At 42.9% G+C, this 25,196-nt stretch overlaps 1 protein-coding gene across 1 annotated transcript in view; it reads right to left on the reverse strand.

Annotated features, from left to right (window-relative positions):
• dusp22a (dual specificity phosphatase 22a) overlaps window positions 1-25,196 on the reverse strand; it is a 118,657-nt gene that overhangs the window by 86,465 nt on the left and 6,996 nt on the right. Inside the window, exons 3-4 of the mRNA XM_067997514.1 lie at window positions 12,276-12,309; window positions 8,001-8,083 (exon numbers count right to left, since the gene is read on the reverse strand). Coding sequence (XP_067853615.1) covers window positions 8,001-8,083; window positions 12,276-12,309 — 117 coding nt within the window. The remainder of the gene's footprint in view (window positions 1-8,000; window positions 8,084-12,275; window positions 12,310-25,196) is intronic.

Raw genomic sequence — 25,196 nt, forward strand, 5'->3', positions numbered from 1 at the left:
GTGGAACAAACTCCTGGACATGGAAAGTGAATTTTCAAAGCTGCCTGAAAGGCTGATGCTGGAACTTTAAGATGAATTCATGCAAGTGGGAGAATTAATGCCTGTTAGTGTTGTAGCATATAAATATACTTTATGCATTTGAAACACAACAAGACCAAGGATCTAAGTCACATTTTCACATATCACAATCTCTAATGTCGACGTCATCCATTGACAAGTGTATAGGATGTAGGAGTTGGGATGCCCTGAGGGAGTGTGTTCCACCTCATTTAGTATCACTGTCACTCATCGACTGCATCCATGGTTCATGAATTTCCTCACTGCCCCTTTATCCTGCAGGTGGCTGCATTAGCTCAAGGGAACTACTGCTGCCCCCTACTGCTCCTGCTTTCATCTGCTCTCCTCCTTTAAGACCCTAATTAAAGCCCCCCCATTCTGACCAAGCTTTTAGTCGCCCCCTTCATAATATCTCCTTCTTTGGCTCGGCAGCCATCTTTGTCTGATTACACTTCTGTGAAGCGCCTTGGAATGTTCTTCTATGTTAAAGGCAAGTTATTAGTTCACCAAGTGGGCACCCCTCCAATACCTCATCCAAATGTCCATTATTTATGTGCGAGTCTGGGCAGCAAGTGCCAGCGGGCTTCCCGACTTCCAAACATGCCCACTTCCAGCAAGGAGTCACTGATAAGTGAGCAGGAGTAGGAACGCCTGCTTACTGTACACTCCCTAACCCTGCGCCTAGCTCGAGCACTCCTACCACACAACTTTTTCTGTTTGGGTTACCTTCAGGGCTGTCTTAAACTGTGTACTGGATGTATGGAAGGGCCACAAGGGCATCCAGGAGTAAATTTCCTTTCAATTTCTTCTCCCTGTAATTAACCCACCTCTTTGGACCTTTATAATAATAACTGAAAGGCTTTACGGTAAGGTATTGCTCTCTGCACTCATAACTGCTTTAGCCCTATAATAATCTGGATATCAGAGGCTGTAACAAATTAGTTATTAACAGTTTGAAAGGTTTAGATCTTCTCTGCAGAACCCGGCTGCTGCAAAATGAAGATGACTTAATACAGTGACACGGTACCACAGTGACCCCTGTGGCAAAGAGGTCATACTGCAACTTGTTATTATGCTACGAAGATAATTGCTCATGGAATAACGGTGAGGCTATCAGAGCTCAATGTTATTTCAAGGCAAATGGAGGAGCAAGTTCCGAAGAGTGCGCAGTGAAACGCAGAAATCCAGGAATTGCTCTACCATCCGCCTTGCTCATTTGAAAGCTTCGAGTTACAGAGATCTCAGCGGCTGAATGAATAGACCAGCACGAACTTGCTGCACTGCCCAGCTGGAAACAAATTAATTTCTCCATAAAAAAGGTACGCTGGGTTTTTTAGGTCTAAACTAACTTTTAACGGTGTGGTTAGTATTGATGATTGCCAAACAACCTCTCTGGCACTGCAAAATTAACTTTTAAAAATATAGAGTCTCATTCCTCCCGATGTTAAAAAAAATTTAATCTAAAATTTTTATTTTGTTTTTACTTAGTCTTTCTGTCTCTTTTACCTCCGTCTTTTAATCTTACCCCCTCTTTATTTCACTTGCTCTAACTAATTTTATAGGGAATTTACTAATCTATCTGACACTTCCTGGTTCGGACTACGCAGCTTGTCAATGATGCTTCCAGTTGATTGGTGGAGGGGAGAGAGAGCTCCTTTCCCAGCTCTCAGAGTTCAGAGAAACCCGGAAAAGAACCCCTGCATTTCCTGTAGGTCTCAAACAAGCTGGCGCCCAGATGCCCGCAAAAAGTTTGTGGGTGAGTTAATTACTTACATGCGGCGAGCGACGTCCGTTCGCTGCTCCGCGCAATTTCCGGGCCAATAGACTTAAGTATGGGGGGGTGGGGAGCAGCCATTTGGCCCATCTAGCTTATTCTCCCATTGAAACCTATAGTTTCCTCCACTCCACCCTCCATTGTAGCATCTAACTCTGTCCTGAAATATATTTGGCATGAGGTTCAGCAAAATTTCTGTTCAAGGCAGTTGCTGGAAAGTAAGTGAGAAAGAAACAGGACTTATGGAAATTTGTTCTCAAATCTATGAATAACAATGGTCATTGTAGGATCTGGGAATTCCAGAATGGAGCACCAGGATCAGCTAGAGAGAGCCATGAAAGCTCCTGAAAGCTCCTTCGCCAAAATGTTCCTGTGTGTCCCTTCATAACTTTAAACATTTTCCTGCCTGCTGTCAAAAACTAAACCCAACATATATTAAAAAAAAAGCCAAGGAACCTTTCAACTGAGGTGCTTCTTTGCAAACTGATGCAATGAAATCCTGTTTCAGCAACAACCTGCATTTATATAGCGCCTTTAACGTAGTAAAACGTCCCAAGGCGCTTTGCAGGAGCATTCTTAAAGAGATCAATTTGACCTGTAGCGTAAATGGTCACTTTGACTGGAACATGGGAACTGGAGTAGGCCATTCAGCCCCTCGAGCCTGTTCCGCAATTTAATTAGATCATGGCTGATCTATATCTTAACTCCATCCACCCGCCTTGGTTCCGTAACCTTTAATACCCTCACCTAACAAAAATCTAGCAATCTCAGTTTTGACATTTTCAATTTACCCCCATCCTCAACAGCTTTTTGGGGGAGAGAGTTCCAGATTTCCACTACCCTAAAAGTGCTTCCTGACATCACCCCTGAAGGACCTAGCTCTCATTTTAAGGTTATGTCCCCTTGTTCTGGGCTCTCCCGTCAGAGGAAATAGTTTCTCTCTATCTACTCTGTCAATTCCTTTAATCATCTTAAACACCTCAATAAGATCACACCTTAATCTTCTACACTCAAAGGAATACAGCCTGGTCTATGCAACCTGTCCCCATAATTGAACTGATCATTTATACTTTGGCTAATCAATGTATCGAAAGGCTGCAATCTCTGATGTATCCTGCTGATCCCATGATACCCAATGTGTCCTGTGTTGCTGAGCAACACTGCGTGATACCCACTAACACTTTAAATAATTGATCAGTCTCTCCTCTCTGATGTGCTGCTTAGAGATTTAGTACTATAAAAAGAACAGTCGCGCTTTTATTTTGCTAAAAGTGTAAACTGATATTCATCAAATCATAGAACGGTTACTGCACAGAAGGAGGCCATTCAGCCCATTGATACAAAACAAGATTATTCAGTTAATATTTGTTTTTTACTGAAGAAATGCCACTCTTCTGAATCACACACAGCCTTGATCGGACGAGTGAAGGCTTGCGATTGGGGAGGGGGCTGTCTCTGTGCAGGATGCATTTTAAGTGGGGAGAGCAGGTCTGCTGACTGAAGACACTGAGCACCTCGAAACTCAGCTGAATGATGCATACGCTTCCTACTGCTGCCCCCTGGTGTTTACTCACTTTAATATACTGCCAGTGTTTATAAGTGGTTTTGTTAAATCTGGTTCTGTTCAATAGAAATTATGCAACATTCCTTCTTTCCAAACAATTTTTATTAAATATAAAAGAGATCATTTCATTCACAGCCATGTAAATATTTCCTTGTACTACCATACTTTCAAAGTGAACTAACGTGTACTACTTCAGAAACAACTTAGTGCGTGACACTTTATCTAAAACACTATGGAACAACCTTGGTGAAAGACACTATAGAATCCACAAGTGCCGTGACATGGCGTGTTCAGACACCGCCGTGGCAGAACGTGTTCAGATGCCATCATGGCAGTGTGTTCAGTTATACTAAACCAAAGAATGCAAGGTCACAGGTTCGATGCCCCACTCCGCAGAATTCTCAATCTCTGCCCTGTCACTTTGGGGAGGCGTCAAGCAAAAGCTAAGCATTTTCCCATTGGATTAGGAGGGGGGAGGGTGGGGGGAATTGGCAGAAGAGTTGCTCCTGCCCCAACCTTGCGGAACTCTCAACAAAGTTCTGTTGGAAGCAGATTCCCTGACTCGTCTGCCGAACTCTCTTAAGCCCCACTGTCATGTAATCCCAGGAAGATCAAGGGAGCAAGACTGGGAAAACATCAAAACATGCAAGTTTCTGTGTCAGTTTGTTTACAAAAAAAGTCAGTCACTTCCTATAATTGTGTGTGTAGCAAAAGCTGCTATACGTATTGATTCAAATTCATGAACATCAACAGTGTGAAAATAGGATCACATTCACTTGAACTTGAACATTGCAGCACAAACTCCCAGTCAACGACATAGTGAACCTGATGCACACCTTCTTCTGAATTCTCACTGACTTCAGAATCCGCCCGAGAGGAATTAACCTGTAATTAATCTCAGGGAGGCACAACAATTGGACCTCCTGGACTAAATGGGAGACGCCAAGTTACACCAGTCGCATAATTTGTTACATGTTATAATGCTTCTATCCTAATAAAACAGAGCACCCTCCAACTTACTGTGAGCAAGACCACACGAGATCTATTAATACTTTTTAAAACTCTACTCCAATTAGTGGAATCACAGTTCTGCCAATTCCATACTGATGACATAACGTGCAATGCACTCTAAGGACTGTCATTGCCCTGGTAAAGTGAGTTGCAGGTCAGTGTACCCGATTTATAATCAGAAATGTTCAAATTGCATCAGCAATTGCCTGTGTCAAAAAGATAATTAAACCCATTCATTCAAACTCATGAGTATAGACCTAAAATGTAAATAGGATTGTTCACTGACCGACCGCATGTATTGTAGCTTACAACACAAACCTTCCCAGGCATCAAACATAGAGGCTCTGACACACAGGTTTGGAGCAGGCTGCCCCAGATGTTGAGCCTGTCCCAAACCACAACCTTTGGTGCAATGTTAAGAATTACACATCTAAACAAAAATCACTCACAAAGTTCAGACAACCAGCATCACTCAAAAAGCAAGAAGATTATCTGGTCAATATTACATCGCTGTTTGTGGGACCTTGCTGTGCGCAAATTGGCTGCCGCAGTTACATTACAGCAGTGACTACACTTCAAAAGTACTTCATTGACTGTAAAGTGCTTTGGGATGATCATGAAAGACGCTATATAAATGCAAGTTCTTTCTTTCTGTTATTGCAACATTCTCCTTTTCAGGCAAGTTCTGGGCTCTGTGACCTTGAAGCAGTGAGAAGCAAGTTCCAGGTGTGTGTCAACAAAATGAAAATTTGAAGAAAAAAAAATCACTGCAAAAAGTCGTTCCCAGCTACAGAAACGGCTGCTGAAACTCTCCACACTCTTCAGGCTCACGAACTCCTCACTTCCGTCTGTCTCAGCTGATCCTAGCCAGAGCTGCGCCATTTAATTCTCAGCCCAACTTACCCCGAGCGCTCGCTGAGTGTAAAAGCAGGAAACTCAGAGCTGCAGCGCCGTTACCCTCATTACAGGTGAACAGTTCTGGTCTCCATATTATAAAAAGGAGATTGAGGCACTGAAGAAGGTGTAAAAAAGGATGATACCAGAACTGAGAAGTTATATCTATCAGGAAAGATTGAACAGGCTGGGGCTCTTTTCTCTAGAAAAGAGAAGACTGAGGGGTGACCTGATAGAGGTTGTTAAAATTATGAAAGGGTTTGATAGGGTAGACGTAAAGAAGATGTTTCCACTTGTGGGGGAGACCAGAACTAGGGGCCATAAATATACGATAGTCACTAATAAATCCAATAGGGAATTCAGGAGAAATTTCTTCACCCAGAGAGTGGTTAGAATGTGGAACTCACTACCACAAGGAGTAGTTGAGGCGAATAGCATAGATGCATTTAAGGGGAAGCTAGATAAACACATGAGGGAGAAAGGAATAGAAGGATATGTTGATGGGGTTAGATGAAGAAGGATGGGAGGAGGCTCATGTGGAGCATAAACACCGGCATGGACCTGTTGGACCGAATGGCCTGTTCCTGTGCTGTACATTCTATGTAATTATGATATATGTAAATGAGGTCACTCGGACTTGGTGGACAGATCGCAGAAAGGGTGATCTGTCCACCAAGTGGAATTTGAGAGAGGGCAGGGTCAATCTCAGGGCAGAAAACCAATATAAACGGCTTTCCGCCGCCTCATTTTGCTACCAAAAAGAAAGTTACTTGCCCTGATTATGTGCTAAAATTACATTGAAAACTGCATGGAAATTCGAGACCAAAAACTTTATTGGCGTATGGGGTAGTTATTGTGAAGGCCAGAATTCCTCAGTATAGTGAAACTCACTTCATGCTGGATATCAATTTTAAGTCACAAACAAATTCTCCGGCCAATGCCTGCTCGTACAGTCTATAGAATTTCCCCAATTTTACATCATAAATGGGGCCCATTTAACTCTCACAAAATGTTATAGAACTCGAGCAAACCGCAACTAACCTGAATCTAAGACTCAAACATATCTAACCCTTTACATAAATGAGGCAACGTGTATCCAATTATTTTTTATGAATAGCCCCACATATTACCTTAGCACCTCACCGTTACTGACCCTGGGCCTAAAGCATAAATCACCCGCTGTACAGCACATCTAGAATCAGTCTCTTTCTCTTTCGCGCTCACAGATAAGTCTTTATTTCAGCTTCTTGCGGTATCTTGAATGTTCCATTGCTTATAAAAATCAAGCTTGCTTTCTATTTAGAGGAATTTAATTTAAAGGGCCATTTCCAACTTTATAAATTGAGTTTTGCCAACACTAGCAATTTTTTGACTTTGAAACTTTTTTTAATAACATCTCTGAGAAGTTACTGAGCCCAGCAATACAAGACAGCTGTATTAATATGTACATTTGAAATGGCCTAGGCCCAAGCTTAATGACTGTCACTGCTCATTAATCCAGGTACCTTGCACTGTCAGATTTAGTCTTTTCTCTCGGACATCGTTGGGGGAAACTGCTTTTGAGGGTTTCGGGGCTTGATGACCCCTCAAAAACCAGCTCCCCTCCTCAATGCTGTCACTGGCACTCAAATGTGTAAGCAAAAAATATCAAAAGAAAGAAACAAGGGATATTAAAATTAATTACAATTTATTATAATTACTAGCAGATTTCCCATGGCACTGCTCATGGAACGTTAGAGTATACATTATTTTATAACAGGAGCATTATCCTATGTAATGCACAGTATAATATTCTGCTGCTCAGGTAAAGGAGCGTTAAAGTTAACTTGTTGCTTTAAGGCCACAAAGCCTGACATCAATTAGAGTCTGGTAGCTGTTCTGTGAGGGAAGTTTGCAGGTTGGAAAGTGCTTGTAAATTTCCAGCTTCAGGTCGGAGAATAGCAGTTTGAAACAACAACTTTAACTTTGGCGGGAGCTTACACATTTTCATCTCCAATATAAAATGGCTCCCTTTCTATTCTTATACTTTGGGCACTTCAAAGTGTGGCAGACACTCTCAAAACCTGCATATACTTCCTCTTCTCCAAAGAGGTACTGAAGGTGATCCCCCTTCTCCTTACAACTATTTTTTCTAGGTCCACTTAATGCCGTACCAATGCCTGGCAAGGTGGGTATGAAAATGAAGATAAGAAGGCTACTTTGCATCTGGTGGAGGAGGTGGGGGTGGGGTGAGACAAACAGCCAAGGTTCCTAACTGCTATCCAGCAACTCCGGCTGGAAGTGCATGTGCATGAACATCAATAAGACAGAATTGGGCTCACTTCTCATGCTCCCTGTGGTTGAATGTATTGGCAACATTCCCAGTCAAGGCCTCACGCATGAGAAATGGTCACTTGGGCAAGGTACCAAAGGGTATCAGTCAATCAATGGGACACGTTTAGGATAGTCCAGAGAGAACTTTTCATTGCAGTTGCCTGTGATGTGGCTGACCTGTCTTATTACTGACATTGGGTGCTACAATGAGCCTGAACTCCCTGAGCTAGGGAAGAGAAAAGAAAAATCCAAGTAGGGACTGAGATTTTGGGGAAAAGGCTGTTCCACAAACCAAGTCTGCCTAAACCCCCAATTTATGGTGCCACCTTCCCTTTAACAGCAGACAAATACGATCGGACAAATCTCTTGCTGAGTTGCGACACTTACCTCAAGCGCAGGCTTAGAGTTGTGGCAAATGGACAGGACATGCGTAACTCCATTCTTTACCAGGTTGTCTTTATCCTGGGAGTCTGTGGAGGAGAGTAAATACAAAGACCATTTTCATAGTGACTAAATATCCACATAAACACAATATTGTGCAAAGAATAACAAATGCTGGGGAGTGAGTTGCCATGTTGTAATCCAAGTTCTATGTAACTGTGGGATGTGGGTGACATCACAATTAGTTATACTACAATAGCACGCACTGTAACATCTGTTTGTAGGGGTTTTGAACACTGCTTTTTACAAAAATTAAATGCCAACCCATTTCAAGCAGGGCAGTGTGCAGTGACGCTAACAAGGCAACAGCAAGACAGATTACAAAACAAAACGCAAACACTGGAAATCTAAAAATGAAATGAAACAGAAAATGCTGGAAATACACAGCGGATTGGTGACCTTTGGAAACAGATAATAGGTTAGTGTTTCGGGCGGGACCCTGGGTCAGAATGATTCTAATGAAGGGTCCTGCCTAAGCACTGGCAGAAGACAATGGGCTGCAAACAAGTCTTCCTGTGTATTAGCAAAAGCTCCAAAAATAAAACACTGCAAGGAGAGATTCCCAATCTCTACAGCCGTTGCACAGAAGGCAGTACTACTGCGTGTTCCAGTCAGGCTCCTGAGCTGAATGTTTACAAACCTCCATTTCACTCTGAATGAAAGACTGTTACACAATGGAAACAGCAAGTAATGATCAGAGCCCAGGAGAACAGTGCTGGCATTTATCCACACAGCGACCTTTAACTTCAACCTCTGTATAGTTCACTTAAAATTCCTTGCCTGTGTGGGTTTTTTTTTTAGAATCGGACATGAAATAAGTGATTTTCTTTTCCTTAATGTTTCTCCTTTCCTCTCCAGACTTTTGCCGGGGTTCAGTTCGATCAGCACCAGCCACTCTCTGGTACCTCTCCCAAGTGCCCAATATTTGGGTATGGACCGTCTGGTCACCCATGGGGGCCATCTCAGCTGAGCCCATCCTGCCCTCACCTGATAACCAATGCGTGTGCACTTTTCAGCAGCAGCCACTTAATGGTAATCAAGAGCAGGAACCCTGGCGGATTTCATTTCTCCCCTTTGCCTAGCTCAGGAGTGCTGAGGCCAGCTGTAATATCCAAGCTCTGGAGCGACAGTTTTAAAAATGCTGCTTCATTCAAAGCAGTGAAAACAGTACTATGAACCAGAAATTATGGAACATCCTAAAATGTAGGCTTGTATTCCCTTGACTAAAGAAGATTAAAGGGGTGTTTCAGATGATTAAAGGATTTGATAGGGTAGATAGAGAGAAACTATTTCCTCTGGTGGGGGAGTCCAGAACAAGAGGGCATAAAATTAAAATTAGAGCTAGGTGATTTCAGGAAGCATTTCTTCACACAAAGGGTAGTGGAAATCACACCCCCCCACCCCCAAAAAAGCTGTTGAGGCTCGGTTAGATGAAAATTTCAAATGGAGATTGGTAGATTTTTGTTAAAAAGGGGCATTAAGGGATATGGAACCAAGGCAAGTAAATGAAGTTAAGATACAGATCAGCCATGATCTAATTGAATGGCGGAACAGACTCGAGAGGCTGAATGGCCGACTCCTGTTCCTATGTATGGATTATAGTGGGACAGCAAAAGGAAGAAGTAGCAAAACAAATTAAGGTATAGTCAAAAAGGGTTGAACTCTGATTAACATCCTGCCGTTTAATCCTGACAGTTACACAATAACACTAAATATACACACAGGAAGTACTGTAAACCTCACAGAGCAAGTGGTGAACTTTCAGACAGTGAAATATAGCTAAGGAAAGGGCCATTGCCGTTCTGTATATACTGAGATTTCTGTTCAAGGCAATTACTGTTTGTATTCCGATTTTTTTTCTTTGAGGCCTCCCAACCAGAGGAAATAAATACCACAGACATATTTATCAATGAAATGCGGGAGGCGACAGGGACTAATCCAAAACTGTATGTTGAAACCAGATATTTTATTAATATATAAAACAAGGAGATGAATTGTTTACAGTGACCCTGGTGCTGGAGTAGTTCGGGGATCCTGCCATACTGACAGCCATTGGTTATACGGAGCTAGAACAGATTGCTCTACCAGCCATCTTGCTTTAAGGATAGAAGGGAAAGCCCCAGCTCTCTGAAGAGGTTAGTGGTGTTTAGTCTTTCCCTTCCACTGTTCTAATACATATATTCTTCTCCTTTCTTTGAGGTTCCCCTCACCAGCTCACTCACTATTCCACCATGTGAGGTGAGCGTTCCCCAGGCCTCTGCAAATTCCACTTTGACAGGAGCCTCGTGACTTAGCGCGTCTGTCACTCTATGCATCATTCTGACAGCTCCAGTAACTGTGGCGGCAGCCAAAAAAGCAGCTTTTCAAAGCTTATAATTGTAAAAGAAATTGCCTTTGGCCCATCACAGTCAGTTCTGTCTTCATGGTTCAGCTCAAGTCTCCATCAAAAGAGAGAGATCTGACAGGATTTGCAGTATTGATCTTTGATTGACGAGCTTGTGAAAGTAAGGTAGCCACAATAACGTTCTTCTACCATGAATTGCATTGCATAACATTTCTTGCTCATGTCATGTTGCTTGCAAAATTCGTGGCCAAAAAAATATTGGCAGCAATGCAAACTATTCAAAGTCCCCCCACCCCTCCAGTCAGTAGTTCTCACAAGGAGGGAGCTCTGAAAATCCAAAGACTACCTCTGTCTATTGGCTTAGCACTTCCCTGAAATGAAGACGAGGAACTTGCCATGTGAGAAGTAATGAACCTCTTCAAACGTGGTTAATGAACTGCTCTGTCTTTGTCAGCCCACGAACATTTTAGCATTGGAAAAGATATGAAAGACAAGACAAGTAAAGTGACGTTGTATATAGTCACATAAAATTACATAGAATTTACAGCACAGAAACAGGCCATTCGGCCCAACAGGTCTATGCAGGTGTTTATGCTCCACACAAGCCTCCTTCCACCTTACTTCATCTCACCCTATTCCTTTCTCCCTCATGTACTTATCTAGCTTCCCCTTATATGCAGCTATGCTATTCGCCTCATCCAATCCACGTGGTAGCGAGTTCCACATTCTCACCACTCTGAGTAAAGAAGTTCCTTCTGAATTCCTTATTGGATTTATTAGTGACTATCTTATATTTATGGCCCCTAGTTTTGGATCCTCCACAAGTGAAATCATCTTCTCTATGTCTACCCTATTGAACTTCTTTAAGCGGGATATAATCTCAGTGACGCGGGAATTGCCTGGACATTCTCAATCCAGTTCCTAGTGGGCAAGGGCCCACAACATAAAACTGCCTCTAATGTGGCACTGTTGGACAATTTTCACCAGTGAGACTGCAGGATGGTTGTTGTGGAAAATGTACAATTGTCACACTTGCACTATACAAATCTGGGCCTAAGGCATGTTCTGGGGGAAAGAGTAGAGGAAACTTTACATCTAAGTGCTTGATGTTGACACTAGGGTGTTTAAAATGGGAATATCTTATTCCCCAGCACTGACATTCACCAAAAAAAATTATCAATAAAGCAAGAGAATTAAATTATTGCAATTTTATCAAAATAATTATTCTAACCCAACAGTAAAATTTCCAGAGGGCATTTTCTTTCTGTATTCATACCAACAAACATAGAAAGAAACCCCCATGATACTCGATACACATTATGACTGGAAATTAAACTTCAGGGGGTTGAAATCATGACATTAATACAAAGTGCATTCATATTTCCTCTGCTTGGGGAGTCAGTGACGGGGGAGGGGGATTCATCAGTTTAGAATGGTCATTGAGAGTGAGGGAAGAGGTTAGGAGAAATTTCTTTACACAGCGGGTTACTAGAACATGGAATGTTTTGCCACAGAGTGTGGTTCAGGCAGCGACTACTGCACCTTTTCAGAGAAAATTGGACAGCTGTTTGAAGCAGAGGAAGAGATAGGGCCATCGGAAGAGAGCTGGGCAATGGTAGTAGTTTTGGATTGTTCTGTCAAAGAGCCGGCCCAGACATGATGGGCCGAGTGTCCTCTTTCTGTGCTGTAACTTCTATGATTCCATGGCATGAAATTCTATTGTCTGCTAACAAAGATACTGACCGTTATACTTTAAAACCGGTGATGGCTTCATTCAAATGGCGGGCAGAGAAATTTCATGAGACATTAATGCAATTTCAATCCACAGTGATTTTGATAATAGAACTGTATATTTAAGAAGAGATAATCACACTTACCTCTAATATTTCCAAGGTAGAGACCATCTAAAACCTAGCAAGAGAAGAAGATTGCTGTATTAAATCAAGAATCCATTTTCTAAATCCTAGCCCCACAACTAACAGCGAGCTCAAGCATGCCAGTAAATTCAGATTATCAGCAAGCTCATCTTCTGTACTGTACGACAAGTCAGAGTCCATCAACAATAAGCTTGAAGCACTGCATTGTATGGTACTGAGCCATTCACACCAGAAGGCACCCCTAGCTTTGATTCCCAGTCTGTGCTTTGTTAGCTAATTTCAGATGAGCTTGTAACAAAGATAATGCAGTAATTGTGGGGGGGGCTTTCATCTTCATATAGATTGGGCAAATCAAATTGGCAAAGGTAGTTTGGAAGACAAATTCATGGAATGCATTTGAGACGGTTTCCGAGAGCAATACGTCATGGAACCAACCAGGGAATAGGCTATTTTAGATCTTGTATTGTGAAATGAGACAGGGTTAATTAGTAATCTCACATAAAGGATCCTCTGGGGAAGAGTGCTCATAATATGATAGAATTTCACGTTGAGTTTGGGAGTGACGTACTTAAGTCCAAAACTAGTGTCTTAAACTTAAATAAAGCCAATTACATAGGTATAAGGGGCGAGTTGGCTAAGGTAGATTGGGAAATTAAATTAAAGGGTATGATGGTTGAAAAGCAATGGCAAACATTTAAAGAAATATTTCAATATTCTCAACAAATGCACATTCCATTGAGAAATAAAAACTCCACGGGAAAAGTGATCCACCCGTGGCTAACTAAAGCAGTTAAGGATAGTATTAGATTGAAAAAAGAGGCCTATAATGTTGCCCTGAAAAGTAGTAAGCTTCAGGATTGGGAGAGTTTTAGAAATCAGCAAAGGACAACCAAAAAATTGATAAAAAGGGAGAAAATAAAATATGAAAGTAAACTAGCAAGAAATATAAAAACGGATTTTAAGAGCTTCTACAAGTATGTAAAAAGGAAGAGAGTAGCAAAAGTAAATGTTGGTCCCCTAGAGGCTGAGACAGGAGAAATTATAATGGGGAATCAGGAAATGGCGGATGCGTTAAACAAATATTTTGTATCTGACTTCACAGTAGAAAACACAAAAAGCATACCAGAAATAGCGGGGAACCAAGGGGCTAATGAAAGTGAGGAACTTAAAGTAATCATCAGTGGAGAAAAAGTACTTGAGAAACTAATGGGACTAAAAGCCAATAAATCCCCTGAACGTGATGGCCTACATCCGAGGGTTCTAAAAGAGGTGGCTGCAGAGATAGTGAATGCATTGGTTATGATCTTCCAAAATTCCCTAGATTCTAGAACAGTCCCAGCGGATTGGAAAATAGCAACGGTAACCCCACCATTCAAGAAAGGAGGGAGAGAGAAAACAGTGAACTACAGGCTAGTTAGCCTGACATGAATCATGGGGAAAATGCTGGAATCCATTATTAAGGAAGTGGTAACAGGACACTTAGAACATCATAATATGATTAAGCAGAGTCAACATGGTTTTATGAAGGGAAATCTTGTTTGACAAATTTATTAGAGTTTTTTGAGGATGTAACTAGCAGGGTAGATAAAGAGGAACCAGTGGCTGTAGTATATTTGGATTTTCAAAAGGCATTCGATAAGGTGCCACACAAAAGGTTGTTATGCAAGATAAGGGCTCACGGGGTTGGGGGTAACATATTAGCATGGTCAGAGGATTGGTTGACGGACAGAAAACAGACAGTAGGGATAAACGGGTCATTTTCAGGTTGGCAGGCTGTAACTAGCGGGGTACTGCAAGGATCGGTGCTTGGGCCTCAGCTATTTACAATCTATATTAATGACTTGGATGAAGGGACCAAGTGTAATGTATCCAAGTTTGTTGACGATACGAAGCTAGGTGGGAAAGTAAGCTGTGAGGAGGACACAAAGAGTCTGTGAAGGGATATAGATAGGTTAAGTGAGTGGGCAAGAAGGTGGCAGATGGAGTATAATGTGGGAAAATGTGAGGTTATTCACTTTGTTAGGAAGAATTGAAATACAGAATATTTTTTTAAATGGTGAGAAACTTAAATATTGGTGTCCAGAGAAACTTGGGTGTCCTCATACAAGAAAGACAAAAAGTTACCGATCCTTGCAGTACCCCGCTAGTTACAGGCAATTTGGAAAGCAAATGGCATGTTGGCCTTTATTGCATGGGGGTTGGAGTACAAAAGTAAGAAAGTCTTACTACAATTGTACAGGGCTTTGGTGAGACCTCACCTGGAGTTCTGTGTACATTTTTGGTCTCCTTATCTAAGGAAGGATATACTTGCCTTAGAGGCGGTGCAATGAAAATTCACTGAATTGATTCCTGGGATGAGAGGGTTGTCCTATGAAGAAACATTGAGTAGAATGGGCCTCCACTCTCTCTAGTTTAGAAGAATGAGAGGTGATCTCATTCAACATGTAAGATTCTGAGGGGGCTTGACAGGGTAGATGCTGAGAAGTTGTTTCCCCTGGCTGGAGAGTCTAGAACTAGGGGGCATAGTCGCAGGATAAGGGGTCGGCCATTTAAGACTGAGATGAGGAGGAATTTCTTCACTCAGAGGGTTGTGATTCTTTGGAATTCTCTACCCTAGAGGGCTGTGGATTCTGAGTCGTTGAGTATATTCAAGGCTGAGATAGATAGATTTTCGGACTATAGGGGAATCAAGGGATATGGGGATTGGGCAGGAAAGTGGAGTTGAGATTGAAGATCAGCCATGATCTGATTGAATGGCAGAGCAGGCTCGAGGGGCCGTATGGCCTACTCCTGCTCCTACTTATTATGTTCTTATGAGACAGCACTTGGAGTGTATCAATTGGCCTCAGCGTTCCTGGGTAAAAGATGGGGATGGTGGGGGAAGCACAGTCCAGGGGTTCTATTCCTATTTGCCAGCCAACGACGCCCACAGAAGATGTGGATATTAGGTGAAGACAGGACCAGGCTCAGCAGCGAATTCCTCCATGGACAATCAGACTGCCATGCTCACTGTCCGGGCTCACACATAAAGAATGGCCACTTACATGAGGTACCAACCGGACGGCTGCTGGCAACTGTAGAGCTGATGGCAACTGTAGAGCTGATGGTGAGTGACTTGGAGGGGAACTTGGAGGTGATGGTTGTTCCCATGCACCTGCTGCTCTTGTCCTTCTAGGTGGTGGAGGTCGTAGATTTGGGAGGTGCAGTCGAAGAAGCTTAGTGAGTTGCTGCAGTGCATCCTGTGGATGGTACACACTGCAACCATGTGCGCCGGTGGTGGAGCGAGTGGATGTTCAAGGAGGTGGGTGGGCTGCCAATCAAGCGGGCTGCTTTGTCCTGGATAGTGTCGAGCTTCTTGAGTGTTGTTGGAGCTGCACTCATCCAGGCAAGTGGAGAGTATTCCATCACACCCCAAATCTAACTACATTACTCAGTTCATCATTTACATTTCTTTGAAGATGAAACAGCCAATGCCTGTAATGCAGGACACAACCAACCATGATTGAAAAAGAGTAGGTGAGAAAACAAGAAGTTGTGGTTAGGAGACACCAAGTTTGGATTTTAAAAGCCTGGATGTTATAGGAGGAAGTGATGATGGGGGAGGGGGTGGGGAGTAAGGTGTTTCACACGGGTGGCCTAATGAGTCTTGGCGTTAACACAGTGGGGACGTAAGGTGGAGAAGGAGCACACAGAACAGCATATGTGCAGTTTAGGAGGAAATAACATTTGCAGTGGTTCTGTTTAAAATCTTGCCCTGCGCCTATCCTACACAATGACTGCCTGCCCGCTGATGAATCACAGCCACAGGAACTATCAGCACTGGCCCTGCATCTGGATTTTCAGATTTTTCTCCCAAAGCCCACATACCTGGAGTTAGGTCATCACTCAGCAGCTGTTCATGTTTGTAAAATTGCACAGACGTGAGGCATTCTGTGAATGGCTTGACATGTACATGAACCAGACAGTTGACTGGACTAATCCATTGAGCAGTAAATGCCTTTCGCACCTTTCAGGATAGAATCTCCTGATCTATCATGTAACATATGCAAAGGTGACTGCATTTCTATAGCTTAATTGCGGGGGTGGGGTGGGGGGAGGGATCAGTCTTGGGATCTGCATTGATATAAAGTGCTCCATCCTGTTTGTGTCCCACAAGAGCAGCTCTCAGAATATCCCCTACTGAAAGTCTCCACCATAGAGCCCAGGAGTCATGCATTTGAACCCTAAACTTTCACATGAAAGTACTCTACAGACCAAGGGACCCCCATGGAGCACATCTGCTAATGTTAGCACAGAGATTTATACTTTTCAGGTTTATTAAAATAGACTGTGACCCATTTTATTTCAGAACCTGTCCCTGCTTTACCATTTGGTTTTCAAACCAGCTGTTTCAGGATACGTGCAGGGGTAAATACTTTGTATACAAGTATGTCCCTTTACACAAGTATTCACTGTCATAATTAGAAAGTAAAAGCAAGATACTGCGCATGTTGGAAATCTGAAATAAGAACAGAAAATGCTGGAAATACTCAGCAAGTCAGGCAGCATCTGTGGAGAGAGAAACAGAGTTAATGTTTCAGGACGATGATCTTTCCTCAGAATTTGTTTCGTCAGTTACAATTGATGCCTTCTTCTAAATGTAAGGAATCTTACAACACCAGGTTATAGTCCAACTGTTTTAGTTGAAAATCACAAGCTTTCGGAGGCTCACCTGACGAAGGAGAAAGCCTCCGAAAGCTTGTGATTTTCAACTAAAACAGTTGGACTATAACCTGGTGTTGTAAGATTCCTTACATTTGTCAACCCCAGTCCATCACCGGCATCTCCACATCACTTCTTCTAAATGGGCAATGTCGTTAAACATCTACAAACTTGCAGTAAAAAGCAACTGGTTTGATTTTATATTTATCTTGGTACGATAATTTGATCTTGAATATGTTTTTTTGAGGTGGAGGGGGGAAGAACTAAAGGGAAGGTCTGTGACAGGGTGGAGGCCAGCACTCAATAAATGACAAAAGGGATGACGGTGTAAGGCAAAAGGGGATGGTAACGGGACAAGTAAAGAAACTCCGCCCTCCCCCCCACCCACCCCCTTCTTTCTCTGGTTCTGTACTTGCTTATAAATTGTTAAATCTCTAACTTCTTCCAGTTCTGATGAAAGGTCTTCGACCTGAAACGTTAACTCCGTTTCTCTCTCCACAGATGCTGCCTGACCTGCTGAGTATTTCCAGCATTTTCTGATGTTATTATAAAATGTATGGTGCAATAAGCAAATCCTTAACAAACTATATTATCTGAATAAAATGATTAATATTTGATATGTCTATGCAATTTTATGTTGATCAAAAAGAGAGTGACGGAAAATTTTGTGCCAGTTATAAAATTAATCAAGAATCCTTCAGAAGGTTTTGATTAATTTCTGAGCAGTGAATCTGCAAAGCAATGTTCAAACAAACAGTACACTCACTAAACAGTCACAAACACCAAGGCCTTGAATTGAGCTCTGTGAATGTTTCCGTGTGAATGCGTAATACGTTTATATCAAGTTTCTTTGCTCACAATTTGAACAAAGATGTAAAGCTGTTTATTTTAAACACGTTAAGATTTTGTTGCACAAAATGCACAGAGGAAATCTGCTCCCCAGTGTGAGTAACACGGCTTTCAAAAATAAAAACAGAAAATGCTGGAAACATTCAGCAGGTCAGGCAGCATGTATTGAGTGAGAAACGTTGTCAATGTTTTAGGTCAATGATCTTTCATCAAACTGGGAGATGTTAAGAGATGAACAGCTTTTAAGCAAGTACAGAGTCAGGGAAATGGTGGGGGCGGGGAGGAGGGATGTGGCAGGAAAAGAACAAAAGGAAGAGGTGTGTGATAGGGTGGACAGCAAGAGTTATTTAATAGCACAAGTGATGATGGTACAAGGCAGAAGGAGGTGATAATGAGACAAATGTAAGGAATCTTACAACACCAGGTTATAGTCCAACAGTTTTATTTGAAAATCACAAGCTTTCGGAGGCTTTCGCCTTCGTCAGGTGAAATGTGGGATTCCTTGAAGGTTACCGCATTTATAGTCAGAGAACAATACCTTCCCGTTGTCAAGGCAATCAAAGTGTTCAGACAGAGAGATGTTACATACAGAACCACCGAATGAACAAACGGCCAGAACAAAAGACAGAGAGAGAGAGAGAAACATCCGAAAGGAAGAGGAAGAGAGAGAATGACCCGTTGTATTAAAAACAGATAACTTTTTTTCGCTGGTGGGCTTACGTGTAGCGTGACACGAACCCAAGATCCCGGTTGAGGCCGTCCTCATGGGTGCGGAACTTGGCTATCAATTTCTGCTCGACGATTTTGCGTTGTCGTGTGTCTCGAAAGCCGCCTTGGAGAACGCTTACCCGAAGATCAACGCAAAATCGTCGAGCAGAAATTGATAGCCAAGTTCCGCACCCATGAGGACGGCCTCAACCGGGATCTTGGGTTCATGTCACGCTACACGTAACCCCACCAGTGAAAAAAAGTTATCTGTTTTTAATACAACGGGTCATTCTCTCTCTCTTCCTTTCGGATGTTTCTCTCTCTCTCTCTCTCTCTCTCTGTCTTTTGTTCTGGCTGTTTGTTTATTCGGTGGTCCTGTATGTAACATCTCTCTGACTGAACACTTTGATTGCCTTGACAACGGGCAGGTATTGTTCTCTGACTATAAATGCGGTAACCTTCAAGGAATCCCACATTTCACCTGACGAAGGAGAAAGCCTCCGAAAGCGAAAGCCTCCGAAAGCTTGTGATTTTCAAATAAAACTGTTGGACTATAACCTGGTGTTGTAAGATTCCTTACATTTGTCAACCCCAGTCCATCACCGGCATCTCCACATCATAATGAGACAAGTATAGAAACAAAAGATGGGTCCAGAGGAGATGTAAATAGTTACAGTAGGGACACATGGAACATCTGACAAAGAGAAGGCTTCGATAGCCTGGGAATGTGGCAGAAGAAAGGCAGTTAGACAGACCGCAGAGGTATTGGCAGGTAAACCCCAGGGGTGAGACCCATCTCTCACTTACTTTAACACATTTAAAATAAAGAGTAACATTTTGTTTCTATGCAAAACAATGCTGTAGTAGTGGAGGCAGTGGCCAATAATGTAACTGTTGTGCTGTTACTATAGAGATAGCAGTTGAATTAAAGGACTAGTGTTCTTTTTGTATAAACAGTATATATTGGGGGGAGGAGCATAAAATCCTCAGCTCCACTGAACCCACAGTATTATGGTGGAACAGGCAGCAATGACCTTCATTCCTCACCCAATGGAATATTGGGGGGGGGGAAGGCAGGGTTAATAAGTTTGAATGCCAGTGGCTGGTGCCGACAACGCTATGGATGCATTTTGGGCTCAAACCAAAGTGGTGGGCGGATGGGGAAAGTGGCACTGATAAGTCACTCATTTTGCAGCCAACATTACAAGGCAGGATCGTTTTTTTTTTTAAAAGGCTTTTTTTTTAAATGGGGGTCCATGCCAGGACCGGTGGTGGTCTCCACTTCCACCGCTGAGCAGATTGGCACGCCAGGTTCACTGTGGCAATAAGGTGTCAGCTGTGGCAATAAGGTGTCAGCTATGGCACAGTGGATAGCACCCTCGCCCCTTACTCAGAAGGTTGTGGGTTCAAGTCCCATTCCAGAGACTTGAGCACATAATCAGGCTGGTACTCACTCCACTGCAGTACTGAGGGAGTGCTGCACTGTCGGAGGTAACACGTCTTTCGGATGAGTCGTTATGAGTCTGCCCTCTCAGGTGGATGAAAAGATCCAATGGCACTATTTCGAAGAAGAGCAGGGACGTTTTCCCCGGTGTCCTGGCCAATATTTATTCCTCAACCAACATCAGTAAAAAAAAAAGTTTATCTGGTCATTATCGCATTGCTGTTTGTGGGACCTTGCTGTTTTCAAATTGGCTGCTATGTTTCCCACTTTACAACAGTGACTACACTTCAAAAGTACCTCATAGGCTGTTACGCGCTTTGGGACGTCCTGAGATCATGAAATGTGCTAAATAAATGCAAGTCTTTCTTTCTTTTCAATGGTAGGGAGATCAGGGCCAAGGAAATTCCTATTGCTGGGAATTCCCTCCCCTTGGCCACCACCCCCAACTTCCGACATTTGGGGCAGGTGGAATTTCCACCTGTCCCGGGCCTTGATGTAAATTCCTAAACAACAGGATTCTGAGCGGCATTCCCAGGTGCCACCTGAACTCCTGCCTCCTTGGGTTCTCCGGTGCCCAACATGCACTGCAGGACCACCAATGGGGCAGAGGAATTTCAGACCTTATATTCTTAAAACTTTTACATCTTCAGCCTTCAACAATATTTATTAACGACTTAGATGAAGGCACAGAAAGTCTCATATCTAAGTTTGCTGATGACACAAAGATTGGTGGCATTGTAAGCAGTGTAGATGAAAACATAAAATTACAAAGGGATATTGATAGATTAGGTGAATGGGCAAAACTGTGGCAAATGGAATTCAATGTAGACAAATGTGAGGTCATCCACTTTGGATCAAAAAAGGATAGAACAGGGTACTTTCTAAATGGTAAAAAGTTAAAAACAGTGGATGTCCAAAGGGACTTAGGGGTTCAGGTACATAGATCATTGAAGTGTCATGAACAGGTGCAGAAAATAATCAATAAGGCAATGGAATGCTGGCCTTTATATCTAGAGGACTAGAGTACAAGGGGGCTGAAGTTATGCTGCAGCTATACAAAACCCTGGTTAGACCGCACCTGGAGTACTGTGAGCAGTTCTGGGCACCGCACCTTCGGAAGGACATATTGGCCTTGGAGGGAGTGCAGCGTAGGTTTACTAGAATGATACCCGGACTTCAAGGATTAAGTTACGAGGAGAGATTACACAAATTGGGGTTGTATTCTCTAGAGTTTAGAAGGTTAAGGGGTGATCTGATTGAAGTTTATAAGATATTAAGGGGAACGGATTGGGTGGATAGAGAGAAACTATTTCCACTGGTTGGGGATTCTAGGAGTAGGGGGCACAGTCTAAAAATTAGAACCAGACCTTTCAGGAGTGAGATTCGAAAACATTTCTACACACAAAGGGTGGTAGAAGTTTGGAACTCTCTTCCGCAAATGGCAATTGATACTAGCTCAAATTGCTAAATTTAAATCTGAGATCGATAGCTTTTTGGCAACCAAAGGTATTAAGGGATATGGGCCAAAGGCAGGTATATGGAGTTAGATCACAGACCAGCCATGATCTTATCAAATGGCGGAGCGGGCACGAGGGGCTGAATGGCCTACTCCTGTTCCTATGTTCCTTTTCAAGAAAACAAAATCAAAAATTGCTCTAGTGCACTTCTAATCCAGCTCCTCTTGCCTTTCACATATATCGCTACACCATGTGCTGTCTGAGAAATAGCATCAGACTGCGGGTGAGATGAACACACAGCTGCAGTTTGCCCATATTTTGAATGGAGGGCACTCACAGGGTGGCAGAAGTGACACTGCTGGGAATCAGTTTCTTCCATATAGTACTTAACAGGTGCAGAAAACGCTATGAGTGAACACTATCAGTGTTAAATATTTACTCAGACAACAATCCTGGCCTTATTTCAGAAACCGTTTAGGTTTTAAAACGGCCTCTTCGCTAGGATTCTATGTGAAGCCCTGCATTTAGCTAATTTGCCCATCTTGGACTAACATAGCACAAGGGGATACTCTTGCGAGGTGTCCATATAGAAGCACAGGAGACGATGATTACAGTCTATTCTGAGACTGACTCTGGGGCTCCTTCTCAATCCCAATGGAGTATTAGCTCTGAGGAGGAGCCCTGTAAACAAAGAGGGTTATGCAATCTGAAAAGAATGTTCTTTTGGTGTGGAGCAGGACAATAGCTGAGGGTGGGGCTGAATCTACGTGCTCAAGTCAATCAGGAAATGCAGTTCTATGGTGAAGCGGTGAGTGAGGATGCATGTGTATGTGCACGTATGTCAAAGAGTGAACAATGAGTGAGGATGCATGTGTATGTGCACATATGTCAAAGAGTGAACAGTGAGGATGCATGTGTATGTGCACGAATGTCAGAGTGAACAATGAGTGAAGATGCATGTGTATGTGCACGTATGCCAGAGTGAACAATGATTGAGTATGCATGTGTATGTACACGTACGTCAAAGTGTGAACATGCATCTCTGGATGAGTGATCGTGAGGACTGGTAGCTCACTGTATGAATATGTTGCTGATTAATTTAGTTCGCTCAGTCAATGTAGCAGTAAATAGGATTTTCAGACAGTTTCATTAGAGACTGACTCCAATTCAAGTTAATTCTAAATGTGAAGGAAATAGTTTCTTACTAAGACTATTTTTCTTACTTTATTTCCACACTTATGTTACACTGCTATCATCTGTAATATATTAAACATCTTTCATCTGCACACACTTCCTGTTTACAAATCCTTACATCCTATTGTAGTGGTTTGTCTCCCTTTTGTGTCAACTTTCTCATTAAAAATTCCTAAGTCCACATTTATAATGGAAACTATAAACTTGTCACACTGCAAATTACGCCTCCCTGCCAGTCGTGGCACTATAGCCCCTCAGTTTTGTGTCTCTCAACTCCTCAGCCTGTACTGCAGAGAAACCCCTGTGCTCCAAACAACACCACCTGTCTGCTTCCCAAACAGTCACAAGTTGTGCTATTTAACTATAAGTAATAATATAAAAAACAAAATATTATTTCAAACTAAGGACTTTAATAGGAACTGAATTCCATCCGCATTCCTGGTCTAACTAATCCCCCTCCCCCTCGTACTCTAACCCTACTTCATCTGATTTTTGGGCCCAAGACTTTTACTTATGTTGACGGATATACATGGGGTAGTTTTGTGAACTTCAGGTATGACCCGCTAAATTCAGAGCCATGACTGGAGCTGCACAATAAAGGCATTAAAAAGTGGGACAGCCACCCACGGGAGAGTAGGGAGGGTCCAATTATCAGCAGTTGTACTGTGAAGGTATAACACCTGTGGCCCTTACCTGGGAACTTCATATCAATACAATGCACAATAGGTTATGTTCCACATCACAGGAACATGCCAATAACCTAACAAATATGAAACTATCACCACTGAATTATTGATACCTTACTCCTTCAGGAGAACAGCAGCTGGAGGTGAATTTACACATTAAATTTACACACTCGCACAGTACGCAGTACTTTGCCGCAGCTTGCAGTAAATCACTAGTTTCAAGCATGATACCTTAAGCACGCACTGGGGGTTGTTTAATAATGTTAAATATGATCCACATTTTCCAACACTGCATAAGAATATCAAATATCAGCCTAATCCCTGTGGTCTATGCCAATGCTATCCTGGCCTGCATCCTGCCTACCACTCTCCGTAAACTTGCTTATCTAAAACTCAGCTGCCCATATCCTAATGCACACCAATTAATGACCTGGACTTGAATATACAGGGCATAATTTCAAAGTTTGCAGATGACACGAAACACGGAAATGTAGTTAACAGTGAGGAGAATAGTAACAGGCCCAACCATCTTCAGCTGCTTCATCAATGACCTTCCCTCCATCATAAGGTCAAAAATGGGGATGTTCGCTGATGATTGCACAGTGTTCAGTTCCATTCACAACCCCTCAGATAATGAAGCCGTCCAAGCCCGCATGCAGCAAGACCTGGACAACATCCAGGCTTGGGCTGATAAGCGGCAAGTAACATTCGCGCCAGACAAGTGCCAGGCAATGACTATCTCCAACAAGAGAGTGTCTAACCACCTCCCGTTGACATTCAACGGTATTACCATCGCCGAATCCCCCACCATTAACATCCTGGGGGTCACCATTGACCAGAAACTTAACTGGACCGGCCACATAAATACTGTGGCAACAAGAGCAGGTACGGTAGCATAGTAGTTATGTTACTGGGCTAGTAATCCAGAGGCCTGGACTAAAATCCAGAATCATGAGTTCAAATCCCGCCACGGCAGCTGGCAAATTTAAATTCAATTAATTAATTAAATTCAATTAATTAAATAAAATCTGGAATTAAAATACTAGTATCAGTAATGATGGCCATGAAACTACCGGATTGTCGTAAAAACCCATCTGGTTCACTAATGTCCTTTAGGGAAGGAAGCCTGCCGCCCTTACCCGGTCTGGCCTATATGTGACTCCAGACCCTCTGAAATGGCCCAGCAAGCCACTCAGTTGTAAAATCTTGCTACGAAAAGTCATAAGAATAAAACCGGACGGACCACTAGGCACCAGACACGACAACGGCAAAACACCAAGCCCCGTCGACCCTGCAAGGTCCTCCTTACTAACATCTGGGGACTTGTGCCAAAATTGGAAGAGCTGTCCCACAGACTAGTCAAGCAACAGCCTGACATAGCCATACTCACAGAATCATATCTTTCAGCCAACGTCCCAGACTCTTCCATCACCATCCCTGGGTATGTCCTGTCCCACCGGCAGGACAGACCCACCAGAGGTGGCAGTACAGTGATATACAGTCAGGAGGGAGTGGCCCTGGGAGTCCTCAACATTGACTCTGGACCCCATGAAATCTCATGGCATCAGGTCAAACATGGGCAAGGAAACCTCCTGCTGATTACCACCTACCGTCCTCCTCCATGTTGAACACCACTTGGAGGAAGCACTAAGGGTAGCAAGGGCACAAAATGTACTCTGGGTGGGGGACTTCAATGTCCATCACCAAGAGTGGCTCGGTAGCACCACGACTGACCGAGCTGGCCGTGTCCTGAAGGACATAGCTGCTAGACTGGGCCTGCGGCAGGTGGTGAGCGAACCAACACGAGGGAAAAACTTACTTGACCTCGTCCTCACCAATCTACCTGTCGCAAATGCATCTGTCCATGACAGTATTGGTAGGA

Source organism: Heptranchias perlo, chromosome 16, assembly GCF_035084215.1.
Source record: "Heptranchias perlo isolate sHepPer1 chromosome 16, sHepPer1.hap1, whole genome shotgun sequence".
NCBI lineage: Eukaryota > Metazoa > Chordata > Chondrichthyes > Hexanchiformes > Hexanchidae > Heptranchias > Heptranchias perlo.